The sequence below is a fragment of the Cupressus sempervirens genome, chromosome 3 (genome assembly GCF_028749045.1).
Source record: "Cupressus sempervirens isolate cs-2001-9-10 chromosome 3, ASM2874904v1, whole genome shotgun sequence".
In the NCBI taxonomy this organism is placed as follows: Eukaryota; Viridiplantae; Streptophyta; class Pinopsida; order Cupressales; family Cupressaceae; genus Cupressus; species Cupressus sempervirens.
Genome location: NC_143120.1, coordinates 1,054,262,540 through 1,054,277,690, shown reverse-complemented (window position 1 = coordinate 1,054,277,690; position 15,151 = coordinate 1,054,262,540). Strand labels below are relative to the sequence as shown.

General features: G+C 33.9%; 1 protein-coding gene across 2 annotated transcripts in view; it reads right to left on the bottom strand.

Moving 5' to 3' along the window:
• LOC149570358 (acyl-CoA) overlaps nt 1-15,151 on the bottom strand; it is a 428,133-nt gene that overhangs the window by 61,675 nt on the left and 351,307 nt on the right. For both annotated transcript variants that reach the window (XM_089823003.1, XM_089823004.1), the window contains exon 10: nt 12,107-12,317. In XM_089823003.1, coding sequence (XP_089679129.1) covers nt 12,107-12,317 — 211 coding nt within the window. The remainder of the gene's footprint in view (nt 1-12,106; nt 12,318-15,151) is intronic.

The following is a 15,151-nucleotide window of genomic DNA, read 5'->3' as shown; positions in this document are numbered from 1 at the left end:
GAGAGCATCGATGGGGCTAAAGAGGCCATTAGAGCCCAGTATGCAGGAGTGCCGAAGAAGGATGGCCTCATTTGGGACATTATTGATAGGAGATGGCAGAATCAACTCGATAGGCCTATCCATGTAGCTGCCTATTATCTTAATCCAACATATCGTTTCCTTCCTAACTTCAGGGCGGATGAGGAGGTTCTTACCAGCCTATACACAGTCATGCAGAGGTTGAGTCCTAATGGTAGTGCTACAATTGTAACCATTGAGCTAGACAAATTCAATAATAAAGAGGGACTGCTTTTCTCTAGTAGGATGGCTATAGAGGCTCACACATCATTACAACCAGGTAAAAACAATATATTCTTAAAGTTAATTCATAATTCTTATGACTTATGCATTTTAGTTTTTGATTTTGTAATTTAAATTTTAGCCTTAAAGTTGTGCTTGTAAATGAGACTCATTGTTTTTCTTTTTCCTCATTTCAGATAGATGGTGGCAAATGTTTGGGCAATCAACCCCAAATCTTCAGAAGATTGCCATCCATATTTTGAGTCATCCTAGTAGTGCTTCTAGATGTGAGTGCAGTTGGTCCATCTTCGAGCATATCCACTTGAAGAGGCGAAACAGGTTGTCTGTGCAGAAGTTGAATGATCTTGTATGAAAGATCCCTGATGAATCTCTTCTGCTGATCTACTGTAATCTTATATTTTTAAATCTGTTTCCCTATTTATTTATGTTTTCTTGCAGAACTAGACAGAAGTGCAGAAAGGTTTGTTTGTTTTTGATGGTTTTATAACATAGAAAGGAATAGGGAACAACAACCATGAAACAAGACTGTATTCAGTAAAAATTAGAATTATTGCAAACCGTACTAGGCAGATTTGTTTGAATTATAGAGCCAAACAATAAATCTAATGCATTTCCCAAAGCTCACATACAAATTTGACATCAAACTGGAAGGTGAAGATTGTTCTTGAATCCAACATACATTTGGAGGTGAATACAAGCAATACTCTATACACCACATGGTGTATCTGCTGCAAATGGCATCCCATAGGCTGCAATGAACCACGTCCCAACTAGAAAGATGATATGCCACATTGAAACCCCAATGAGAGTTGATGCCTTTATCCTTAATCACCACGCACAATGCCTAAGAGATTCTGTGCCAAAGATTGTTGAGGGCTATGTCCCAGCCAATCACTAACCTGGGTTTGCGTCCCAGACTAGAAATCACTCATTCAGAGCAAATTCATAAACAAGTTGTCAAATATGCAAAAGATGATCTTAGAATGAAGCTTCTATATCTTTATAACCCCTCTCAATTGCAAATCAAACCCTAAGTGTCTCCAAGTGGCGTTGGGTAGTGAAAGTGTTATAATTTCTTATCTTAAAGTGGTCATGTTACTAGAAAATGACCTTTTTCCTCATAGACAGAAATTTGTTCATTGAATTGCCTTGAGACCAAAGAGAAAGATTTAGAGAATTTTGAGACCTTTCCAACGAACTATCACACCATAGGATGCACATCCAGATGAGGCCAAAAATCCCTTATTACTCCAAAATGGCTAATAACTTAGCCTTATTTAATTAATAAACGCTAACTTAGGAAATATTAAAAATATAACCCAAATAGCCACAAAATGCCCAACTGACATCACAAGTCATAAAATCATCCTGTCACTTGTCTATGACTGAAGTTAGAAATCAAGGATCTACTAGAAGTCTCATCCCTAAAATCTAGGAATGCTCCTAAAATTTAGGAAACAAGCCCTATCCCTCTGAAATTGAACCCAAAGAGTAATCTCATGGAGACCCAACCCTGGGCAAGATCATACCTCCTAAAAAGTGAGAATTGCCTCCTACTAACAAAGAATTTCTCCCAATTGATCAATAATTGTCAGAACATCAAGTCCCCAACACTGAATAACCATACTGAGTCTCTATCCAACCCTGTTAGCCTACAAGACCCCATAATAAGCTGACTCACATGTCTCTGCTAGATTGAGCTAAAAGAGGGGACATGACATTGTATTTGTTCATTACAACCTTCGCCTTAGGACCAGATAGATTTTGGCCATTGACTCCTCTCCGATCATTCTAGAGGAGATTGATCCAGAGTCAAAGTGGCTCACTAAGGCCACAGATGCAACAGTCTTCATTGAAGAAGACCATGAGTGGGTTGACCAGGTAGATATAGAGGTAGAGGTTGTGGCCATGGCAGAGGAGGTGGCTAGAGCACATTCAGGCATTGGCAGATGCACATGTGCACACACAGAGCACGCCATAGATGCGGGCCCTAGTGATGTTCATGCACCCATCAGACATGCGGGGGCTATGGCTCAACGGTCCTCTAGGACCTACCTTAGATGCTTTTGTAAAAGGCATTTAGAGGCTAAGTCTGACCTTGAGGCTGCAACTGATCTTGAGGATGATGATGAGCCTGAGGCTTGAGCTAGAGCCTTGTTTTTTTCATTTTGTTTACACTTTGACTTTACAAATAGACGTGTTTCATGATTCTTCATCATGGATCTTCATCTTACATACATTATGATTTGATGTCATTTTGATTTGGTTTTATGATTGTCATTATGGATCTTCATCTTACACACATTTATGATTTGAGAACATTTATAATTCTATAATCTAGATTCTATATATCTATGTCATGACTCATTATGATCTTATGACTTTTATTTACTTAAGCTACAATTTACATTTCACGTATCTAATGGATTTATCAATTAGGTTTCTTGTTTATGTATGTTAACTTCTATTTAATCATGTTATAGTGTCTTTTAGTTATATTCGGTAAAGGGTGCATGAGACAAGTTTTAAATCGTTAAAGTCTTTAAATTTCAAGGGTTTTTTCACTTTGCCAATTCATAGCGATGATTCAGGCAATTCATAGGCGATTCACGATGATTCCAATCCGATTCCGATTTTTGGTTCTTTGGTTTATTCTCAATGTGTTATCTGATGATGTAATAACCCCAACAGGTTATAACTTCTTCAAATACCAAAAATCTTTATACTTCAGTGGTTTGACATTTCGTCAAACACTTTGCAAGCAAACTTTGATACCACTGTAATGGTCTTGTTCAAATCCGATCTTAAAATGCTGATTGAAGGCTCGAAGAATTGTGTCAATCACTTTGCATACAAGAGGTCATATGACTGATAACTTTTCAGATTGCTGCAATGACTCTCGTTTCGATTTGCATCAAAGAGAATGCTTACAAAAAGACTCAAGATTGTCTAAACAATGACCTAATATGAATGTGCAACTAATTTTGACAATATTCAATACATATATGTGACTTAAACTACTTGCAAAATGCAGCTACAACAATTAGTAATTATGACAAATACTTTGGATGCAACCTAGGATGGCATTAATGCACTTACAACCAAGTGGCATTAATATTGTTAGAAAGGTTAATCTTCCCTTGGATGTATTAATTGGGATATTCCAAGGATCCCTAAATGTAGTTTGTCCTATTGTACACATGGGAAGGACATGTCATTGTTTGTCCTTTATTCCACATGTAAGGACAACTCTTTTTTATTCCTTTATTAAGGAATTTAGTTTATCCTCCTTAAGAGGATTGTGACACTTTGCACACACCTATTATGAATGTGGCATTCATAGAAATGGGAGTTACAAATGCAACTCCTTTCTCATCTCTATATAAGAGATGCTCCTCCTCCTTTCTTCTACACTCTTATCACTTTGATGTTATTGTATTGAGCTATTTTGCTTCAGCACTCTCTTTCTCTCTTCTCTAGGCATTTTCCCTCATTCATAATACTCACAAGGGGTTTTCTTTGCTTTCCCCTTATAAATCCTTGTCTCCATTGTTGAACCATCTTGGTGTATGCTCTTGGATTTTGCTCATCTCATGGTAACATTGTTTCACACTTAACTTACTTGGATTGTTTCTCGTTCCTTGCTCAATCTTATCATTTCTTACATGGTATCAGAGCTTGGCTATCTAATCCTTGTTTTAAGTTTTGTGTTGAAGGTTTCCATTCATTGGAGCACACCTTATTTGGAGACGTCATTGAGAGAAGAAGTTTGTGTTGCAATTTTCTGCTCACTCTAACATCCTGTGTGCAGATTTTATTGCATCATTTTTATCATTGTTTACTAACCCTCTTTGGAAGGCTTGCCGCCAAAGGGTTTTCCTATAAAAGTTTCAAAATTTTTTTTATTGTTTTGGAAGGCGTGCCGCCAAAACAACAAAATATTACTTCATATCATTTACTTATTATTATTGAAGGATATCATTATTTAAGTATGTTTTAAAAAATTTCAATAGATTAAAAAAATAATTTTTTTATATATTTCCTATACATATTATTTAAATTTAAATATATTTCCTAATTCCTTTTAATTTTTATAAAAAAAAAAACTTTAAAATAAAAATTTTATGTGACCTTAATTAATTTCTTGTTCTTTCCATTTTAGTTCTTACTTTTTGCGTTTTTCAAGATCTCTTATTGAAGTTTTTAAAAGAATCTTTCCTTTTTTTTCATTCTTGCCGTATATTCTGCATGCAACCGTTGTATAAGTTTTTTTTAAAATCTTCATATGCATGCAACCGCTGTATAACTTTTTTTAAGTGTCCGCTGACAACCTTCGAGGATCTTTTGCATTCAAGCTTTTCGTGTCTCTCTCATCCCACGAGCTCCTCGCAGCCTCGAGCTTCTCCGAGGCCATTGATTCGGGGATAGACACAGAAAATCTGCTGCTGCTGCTGCTATAGTCAACAGAAGAAGCCCTGGAGGCTCCTCTGGAACTTGGTTCTGCATTTGAATGTCCCAAGGAATCGACTGGCGATCTGTGATTATCATCAGCTCCCACATACTATACAGAAAGTGTCTTTTCATCAGGACTTGGACTCTCACAACTGGAAGATCGCTGAGCTGTGGGAAGCTTCTTTTGGCCATACAAGCGCTTCACAGCCAGAATTTGGTGCCTATCAAACATTTGGAAAATTCCCGTCATGCACCCAATTTTCTTCTCAATCTTTTAAATCTCAGACATTTTTAAAAAAAAGTGCAATCATTCAAAAGCCTTTTTTTGTTTCAGATTCTTTTAGCCTCGTAGCTTTATTTGAGGAATATAATTTATTTTTAGCATTCCTTAAAAAAGGCTCATAGCAGGCCCTCCTTCTGTGACTCCTCTTTATCTGCAGAATCCGCAACTTTTTTTACTTTTTTTGGTGTGCAGCTTGTCTTTATGCCTGCATAACTTTTTCATCTTTGTCTATTCGCATTTGTCATTTTGCCGTCCGGACCTCTGCATGTCTGTGGTTTAAGTTATTTAGCGTCTTTTTATCTCTTTTAGCAGTTACTTTCTTTTTCATTTTCTTTCTTCAATCATTCTGTATCTTAATTATAGCAAATTAGATTCCTCTATTTTTTTTCAATAAAAAAAACACTTTCATGCTGTATTCCGTTTTTTTAATCATTAGGAATCATTAATATAGCCATCCTAAATATAGAAAATTGGATTCGTTTTTTTTTTAAGGTTATAATCACTCTAAAAACGCTTCTGCAGGAGTTTTTTTAATCCTTGTACTAACGTTTTGTTGCAGAGTTAAATCTTTTTTTTTCCAGAAACTAATTCATAGTTCCATCATCACGTTTTCTTTTTCAATCAAGTTAACGTATAAGTCATATTTCTATTAGGGGGGGCATTTTTTATTCATAAAAATGTCAACCTTAAATCTAGAAATAAAACTTAGTTATTCTAATTATCATTCCTGGAAAACTCATATCTCATTCATTTTTCGTTTTAAACACCTCTTCGAAATAGCCATTGATCCTTCTCTTGAACTTGGTTCAGCGGCTACCCAAGATGAAAAAGATACTTGGAAATCTAAAAATGAAGAAGCTTTAGGTTTAATTGGTATTTCCATTATTTCAGATTTATATGTGTTAATTGCTCACTGTTCTAAAGCTCATGATGCCTGGTCAATCTTGCAAACCAAGTATGACAGTGGAGATGAATACCGCAAAATACAGTTGCAGGATCAACTTGAAGATCTCAGGTATGTAGATTTTAAGAGTATGGATGAATTTCTGTTAAAATTTGATTCTCTTAAAAGCCAAATTATTGCCTTAGGTGTTCAGTTAGAGGACATTCGTTTAATTCATCTTATTCTTAAAAAGTGTCTTCCTAGACAGTTTCAACAGTTTATAACTAATATTCATGCACAACTTGCTATTCCTACTTTAACTTCTCAGTTAACTTATGTTATTTTTCAAACTTTATTAAGACAGGAAGAAGCTAAGCTAATTCAGTTTGGTACCCTTAAATCAACTGAACATGCATTTGTGTCTCGAAATTCAAATAATAATTTTCGTTCCAATAATAATAACAATAATAACAACAAACAATATAATACTAATTCTAATAATTCCAATAATAAATTTCATGCGAAATATAACAATAATAACAATCATCATAACAATAATCATAATAACAATCGTAATACTAATAATCAAAGGAATCATTCCAATTCCAAACCTCATTATTCTTATTGTGGCAAAGATGGTCATATTGTCAATAACTGTTTTAAAAAGCAAAATGATAAAAAACCTATGAACAACAGTAACAATAATCAAAAATCAAATCATAAAAAAGGTAACTCTACTGGTTCTAATTCTCGTCATGCTTTTACTTGTAGCTTTAATCTTTGTAGACCTTTAGAGTGGATTGTTGACAGTGGTGCATCACATGTAACTTCTCATAAAGAAATTTTTGATTCTCTACAACCTGATATTGCTAACATTCCTATTCAGTTAGCTAATAATCAGACTTGTAAAGTTGAAGGTTTAGGTGATGTAACTATTCCTAATGGTAAATTGCATGAAGTATTGTATGTACCTGATCTGAAATCTAATTTGCTTTCTGTTTCACAGTTATGTTAGGACTATAAAGTTGAATTCTATAAAGATACATGTTATGTCATAGATCCTCAAACTCAAAAAGTGATTGCTCATGCTAAAATGGATAATGACAATTTGTTTAAATTCCATGAATTTGCTAGTTCACGATATTTGTTACATACTTCTGTTGATTTCAATATATGGCATGAAAGACTTGGCCATTTAAATTCGGATTATATTACTTTCATGAAAAAACACAATATGGTTGATGGCTTGCCTCACATTATTCCTTCTAAGATTTCCTGTACAGGTTGTATGAGTGGTAAGATGCATAGGGAGCCCTTTCCAAGTGGAAAATCATGGCAGGCAACTCATAAGTTGCATCTTGTCCATAGTGACCTATTGGGCCCCATGGAGAATAACTCCATCCAAGGTTCTCAGTATGCACTTACCTTTGTTGATGATTTTTCTAGACGAACTTGGATCTATTTTTTGCATAGCAAGGATCAAGTTCTTGATATATTCATTGAATTTGAGTTATATGTTGAAAGGCAATCTGGTTTTAAACTTAAAATTCTTAGAACTGATAATGGAAAGGAATATGTGAATAATGCTTTTCACTCTTATTTGAAATCATGTGGAATTAAACACGAGCTTACTATTCCTTATACACCATAGCAAAATGGTGTGGCGGAAAGAAAGCATCGGACCATTGTTGAAATGGCTAGAAGCATGTTGCATGCTAAGAATCTGCATTATAAATTTTGGGCTGAAGCCATGTTTTGTGCAACTTATATTCCTAATAGGACTCCTACCAAAGCTCTCAAGGTTATTACTCTAGAAGAGGCTTGGTCTGGTAGGAAACCTAATTTACATCATTTGCGGATTTTTGGATCTGTTGCTTATGTTCATACCCCTAAATAGAAAAGGCATAAATTAGATGCTAAGTCATCTCCTTATATGTTTGTTGGTTATGATGAAAACACTAAGGGTTATCGTGTTTATGATTCCACTCCTAACAAAGTTCATGTTGCTAGAGATATTTGTATTGCAGAAAATGGAGTCCATGACTGTTCTACTACACATGATGCAGAATTCAGTGGCACTAAAATTGTGCTGGTGGAGGACCAATCTCCTTCTCTTAACCCTACTCCTCCTCTTAACCCTTCAACTCAAGTGCCACCTATTATTTCTCCTACTACAAGTAATGATATTCAAGTAGCTACTAATGATGCTTTTATTGCTAATGATTCTTCCCTTAGTGATAATTCCATTGCAACTAAACGTAAACCTAAATGGGCTCAAAACTTAATCAATGAAGGTGATGACTACATTTCTAGATTTGGTGGAATTAAACATAGAAGGATTAATTATTGTAATTATGCTTTGATGACTACTATTATGAATTCTAACGATCCTACGTCTTTTGATCAAGCTAACTCTCAACCTCATTGGCAAAAAGCCATGCAAGAGGAATATGATTCTTTAATTGCTAATCAAACTTGGGACTTAGTCAAGTTACCTCATGGCAAGAATATAGTTTCATGTAAATGGTTATACAAAACAAAATTGAATACTAATAATGAAATTAGTAAATTTAAGGCTAGACTAGTTGCTAGAGGTTTTTCACAAATTGAAGGATTAGACTATAATGAAACTTTTGCTCCTGTTGCTAAAATGCCTACTATCAAATTAGTTCTTGCTTTAGCATCTGAAATGAATTGGCCCATTCATCAAATGGATGTTAAAATTGCCTTCTTAAATGGTGATTTACATGAAGAAATCTATATGGCTCAACCTCCTGGATTTGTTAAGAAAGGTAGTGAAAATTTGGTTTGCAAATTGAAAAAATCTATTTATGGTCTTAAACAATCACCTAGAGAATGGTATTCTAAAATTAATTCTTTCTTTATTTCTCAAGGTTTTTCTAGAAGTAAGAATGATCCTAATTTGTATATTAAACATACTAACGATGATATTATCATTGTTATTGTTTATGTAGATGATCTAATTCTCACTTCTAGTTCAAATGCTTTGATTTCTGATATCAAGTTTCAACTTAAACAGAAATTTCAGATGACTGATTTAGGTATTTCACATTACTTCTTAGGTATGCAAATTTGCCAAATTCCTAAGGGTATCTTTCTTTCTCAAAGCAAGTATGCTCATGACCTTTTAGAAAAATTTAAGATGAATGACTCTAACCATGTTTCAATTCCATGTGAATTAGGAACTAAATTAATGGCTGATATGAATACTCCTTTTGTTGATGAAACTTTGTATAGACAGTTGGTAGGAAGTTTAAATTATTTAACTCTTACTAGACCTGATATTGCTTATAGTGTTGGTTTAGTTTCTCGATTTATGTCTAAACCTCAACAAACTCATTTTAAAATTGCTAAACGAATCTTAAGGTACATTAAAGGAACTATTAATATGGGATTATTTTATGATGCAAATTCTGAATTTATTTTACATGGCTATACTGATTCCGATCTAGGTTGAGATCCCAATGATGGGAAATCCACTTGTGGCTATTGTTTCTTTGTTGGTTCAGGTGCAATTTCTTCGAAAAGCAAAAAAGAACACTCTATTTCCCTTTGCTCAACTGAAGCTGAATACAAAGGTTGTACCAATGCAGCTAAGGAAGCTTTATGGATTAGAAGACTTCTTGACGATTTGGGTCTACCTCAACAATCACCTACCCCTATACATTGTGACAATCAAAGTGTTATTGCCTTGGCAAAGAATCTAGTTTTTCATGCACGAACCAAAAATATTTCACTTCAACATCACTTCATTCGAGAACAAGTTGAAGACAAGCAAATTACTCTTCTTTATTGTAAAGGAGAAGATCAAGTGGCTGTTATTTTAACCAAACCACTTTCTAAAGAGAGATTTCAATTTCATTGTAAAAATTTGGGTTTACAACCCATTGATGTAAACTCCCCAAGTAAAGATTAAGGGGGGATGTTAGAAAGGTTAATCTTCCCTTGGATGTATTAATTGGGATATTCCAAGGATCCCTAAATGTAGTTTGTCCTATTGTACACATGTGAAGGACATGTCATTGTTTGTCCTTTATTCCACATGTAAGGACAACTCTTTTTTATTCCTTTATTAAGTAATTTAGTTTATCCTCCTTAAGAGGATTGTTACACTTTGCACACACCTATTATGAATGTGGCATTCATAGAAATGGGAGTTACAAATGCAACTCCTTTCTCATCTCTATATAAGAGATGCTCCTCCTTCTTTCTTCTACACTCTTATCACTTTGATGTTATTGTATTGAGCTATTTTGCTCCAGCACTCTCTCTCTCTCTTCTCTAGGCATTTGCCTTCAATCATAATACTCACAAGGGGTTTTCTTTGCTTTCCCTTATAAATCCTTGTCTCCATTGTTGAACCATCTTGGTGTATGCTCTTGGATTTTGCTCATCTCATGGCAACATTGTTTCACACTTAACTTACTTGGATTGTTTCTCATTCCTTGCTCAATCTTATCATTTCTTACAAATCTAAACACTTAGTATGCAAAATTATAACAATATTTATGCCTAAAAGAGAACTTACAACCAATTGATATTTTGTCAAACAATTGGAATGCAAACTAATAAGCTGATCATCAAACTCGAGGTTTGCAATATAGATAGTCTAAAAATTACAAGCTCTTTCAATTGCAAAATCCTAGCCTTCCTTTGATACCAATAATGCCAAATGGCAAACAAAGACAAGAACAATGTAAAATATGAAGTGCTGAAGCTATATTTTGTACTCAGCTGAAAACCTACATTTATCAGAAAATATGCCAAATGAGAAGTGAAGAACCTAATTGTGGATGGCTGTAATATTTTCCTTCAAGGCTGCCCCTTCCGCTTGCTTTTTTTTTCTTGATCTGCTTTTTCCACTTGCTTTTTCTGGATTTGTTTTTTTTGTTTTGCTTTTCTGAACTGCTTTTTCGGATTGCTTTTTTCGGAGCTTCTTTTTTGGACTACCTTTTTTTTCGGTTTTGCTTTTTCGGCCTGCTTTTTTCGGACTGCTTTTTTAGCCTGCGGACCTGCTAGAAATGACCTCCAATAATTTCGGCCCTGCTAAAATTGCCTCTTGAAATGCTGAAATGCTGAAAATGGCCTTAGGCCCAATGATGCCCTAGGTGAAGTGACTGAAGTATCACCTCCAATTGTGCAACCCTTTAGAAGATATTTCACTTCCTTAGTTATGCTAATCCAAGGGAGTTTTCGTTCCCAAAGATCAACTGACTATCTGAAACCACTTGGCTCCACAATAGACTATGTGACTGAATCACAATTTGATGTGAAGAGAGAAATAAACAACTAGATCATTAGAATGAAGCCCGGGGTGCCTATTTATTCTTTTTCTCCACTTTCTCCAGAAACTTCTAGAACATTATTTTATTTTATCTATTAAGTGACTTGATAAAAAATATTTTATAATTCAAGTCACTTTATTAAATTAATTAAATATAAAGTTACCTTTTAATATTTATTACTTTATAAATAATTAACTTAATACCACTTATTTATTTAATTAAAATAATTAATTAGTCATCCTCATAAAATATTTATTATTTTGGACAACCTAATTAATTAAATTAATTAAATCAAATTGCCTCCAAAATGGGGACATGACAAATGATCAATGAGACTCGGAAACTTTTTAAACTATTTACAAACATACATTACATCAATCAAAAATCATACCAGAAGTGTGATAAGGAAGTTAAAGATATTGGGAATAAACTAGTGGAGAAAATGCGGTAAAAAATGGAAGGGAAATCATTTTACAGAGTGATGCCATGTAATATTTTAGAGTTTTTATTAATATGTACAACCCAGTTTTTGTTGTTATCTTAGTCTTGTAATATATATTATAAATGAACAATAAAATACATACATTAAAAAGCTAGATAGCCGTTACTTTTATTCGCAATGGTAGATTATAAGTTGATCATTACTAAGCACAGGCTACCCAATATCTTTCAGCCTTAAACACTGTTTAATAATCTAACTATAAAAAACAAACAAACAAACAAACAAAAAAAGCTACCCTGTAGAATGACAGCCATCTTGGTAGTTGATCTTCTCCACTACAGAAAATGTCAGTGCTTGAATTATTCTTTCAATGCCAAAGTTGTCACAGAAAAATCACTTATTTAAAGTAGCAGAGAATAGTGACAAACTCAATTTGGTACCTGATAGTAACAAGCTTCAAAATGCAAATTTGGATAATAAACTTCTGGATGGCAGCCCCAAAGACGACCAAATAAAGTATCACTCCCAATAAGATTTAATGCCCCAGCTACCAGGTTTTCTCCATCCTCAGCAACAACAAGCAAAACACGATCTCCCAATTTAGAGCCTAGCATGTGGAAAAATTCTCTTGTAAGAAAAGCACGACCCCACCTAGTAACATTGGTCAACATTAATCAGCCGATAAAGTAACCTAAAAAGCCAATAATGTTATTGTAAAAAACTGTTTTTCCAGATTCATCTCACTATGAGATCCTTTCCACCCGTTAATTGTCACCCTTATTAGATCCAAAAGTTTAAGGATTAGCTCAATAAAACAAAGAGATTTAAGTTTTGCATGGAAGCTAAAGATAAGTGGAAACACGAGTCTTCATATTTTTACAACATCAATCAACAATTTCCTACATGTCCATATGCATAATCCAGGTTATAACCATGCAGAGAGATAGAGTTCAAACATACTCAAGATTTCAAATTACTACATACTAAAATGTACATCAGTTTTAATCAAATGATACCTACTCTTCACAAAAGTAAAAGAATGCAGATGATGCTAGTAGTTGTGGCCTGTAGACTAGACATATAAAGAATTCATGCACCAGTGTGTCCAATGATTATGGAATCTGTGTCATGGTTTCAATGTATATATTAAGTTCACAGAAATAATAAAAAGCCACATGATAGAGATGTAAAAACCCCAACCGGCTCTATACTTGTTTGCTGAATGAAAATGAGAAATATTTTGGATTTTGTGTTGCTCTTTCAGATTTATGTATTTTTTGAATATATGTTTTTTGTAGTTTTGAACATAGATAGAATCTCAAATAAAGATCACAACTACAATTGCAAACTTCAATTGATTGCATTCAACTAAATACAAGCAATTCTGAAATGATTAAAGAACAATAGAAACCTGATTTGTTGTCATGTCCCCTATTTTGTCCTTAGAATTTAATAATAAGAATAAAATAAGTAGTCGATTTAATAAAATAAGAGGACCTGATAATATATTAGTATAATAATATAATATTTTATTATATTATATTACTATATTATATTAGTAAAATAAGAGGGTATGATAGGATAAATAATATATTAATATAATAATATGATATATTCTTATGTTATTTTATTCTTATATTAATGTCCCCACTCTCAAATAAGATTCTATGATAATAATAATAATAACAATAAGTTATTATCAATATAATAATATGATATACAATTATAATATAATATCATATTTTAGATATATAATATATTATTATAAAATAATAATATAATAATGAATATAATAATGAATATAATAATAACAAATATTAAATAACTATTAAATAATGAATATAAATATAATTCTAAAATATATTGTCCATAACACATATATTTCTAAGAATGTATATTGATCAAATTAATCAAAGATAAATTAAATTTAACCATAAGTAATATTTGGAGAGGGATGTGACTATTCCAGATGGGAGAATACAAATATAAAAAGAAGGGAAAAAAAAAAAGGATACGGGGGAAATATAAGGGAAGGACAAACGGAAGTAGAGGTAGAGAACAACAGTGGACACATTGATCAAGGTGGAAGAGGGCGAAATATATAGGGATGGGAAGAAAGACCATCCACAGTTGAAGCATTGAAATATCAATCAAACAAACCCGCAAACGTAGCAAGGGAGAAATTTTGGAATTCATATCCAGAAGAGACTACGGGCATTACTACCATTAGTCAAAGCCGACCTTCGAATGTGAGACAAAACACATCACTGAGTACCAATAGAAGGATAACATAGAAGTAGGTCGAAGGGAGTCTCAGACGATTCTGGCAAGTTACAATATAAAGTGACATACTAATAGATGCATTGGCAGTCACGGGGGAGGAAGATTAGAGAAGGAGATCACCATCCGGGAATCTTTGATCAGAAACTCTGAGATTAATACCAAACGCACTAAGGAACTTCATAAGATACGATAGAAGATTGGAATCTCTGTGCAGTAATATTGAAGGTTTATCATTGGAGTTGGTCCTACTAGACACCCCCTAACTAAACATATATATCAACACTTAACACTCTTGCTACGAGGGAATACTACAAATTATAAGGAACAATTAGATTATGATCTAATAGGGCATAGTTGATATCTTAAGTATATAAGATAGGAGAGACAACACCGATGATTACCATTTAATTAAAGTCTAATTCTGGAAACAACACCAAACTATCCTTTACAATTTTCTATATTAAGTCATACATAGGAATTCCATTAGGAATCATATTGGAGGCATCATCATTTATTATTCCAAATAACATCAGAAGGTGATATCACCCATATTCTCCATTACATAGAAGAATTGGTATAATGAACTAAACCTATTTTCTCAATATTTCTGTTTACCGTACGGGTAAAGTAAATGAACGCATACAGAAAGTAATAGCAAAACAGTAGCATAATATTCGCAATAGTAGATTAATGATGATTTACAATGATCCCAGACGGGATATAAATACTACTGCCGAACCTTTCCGAAGGGGTCTGTCGGCCACAATTGTTCTATCCGTTACAAACTATTTACCGCCGGACCGTCGGCTACGGAATACCGAAACACCGTCGGACCGTCGGCTATAGAATACAGAAACACCGCCGGACCGTCGACTACAGAAACATCGCCGGACCGTCGGCTACAGAATACAAAATACCGCCGGAACCATCTAGTCGGCTAACAATTTCAAAGAATTCCTATTCTCCAACTTAAGTGCTTCAATTTGATCTCTGGTTGACAAATTCAATCCCAGGAGAGTATATATTGCTCACCCTTGCCACCATGTGTTGCTTAAGGAGCCACGATAGTCCAATGAGGCTGGAGGTTAATGACTAGATTGAATGCTATCCAAATTAGACCAAATGCTGATGAATGTGGGACGTCTGGGATGGCAGAATTGTGTGCAGCTGTTTGGACGATCCTCACACCAATTGTTAAGAGA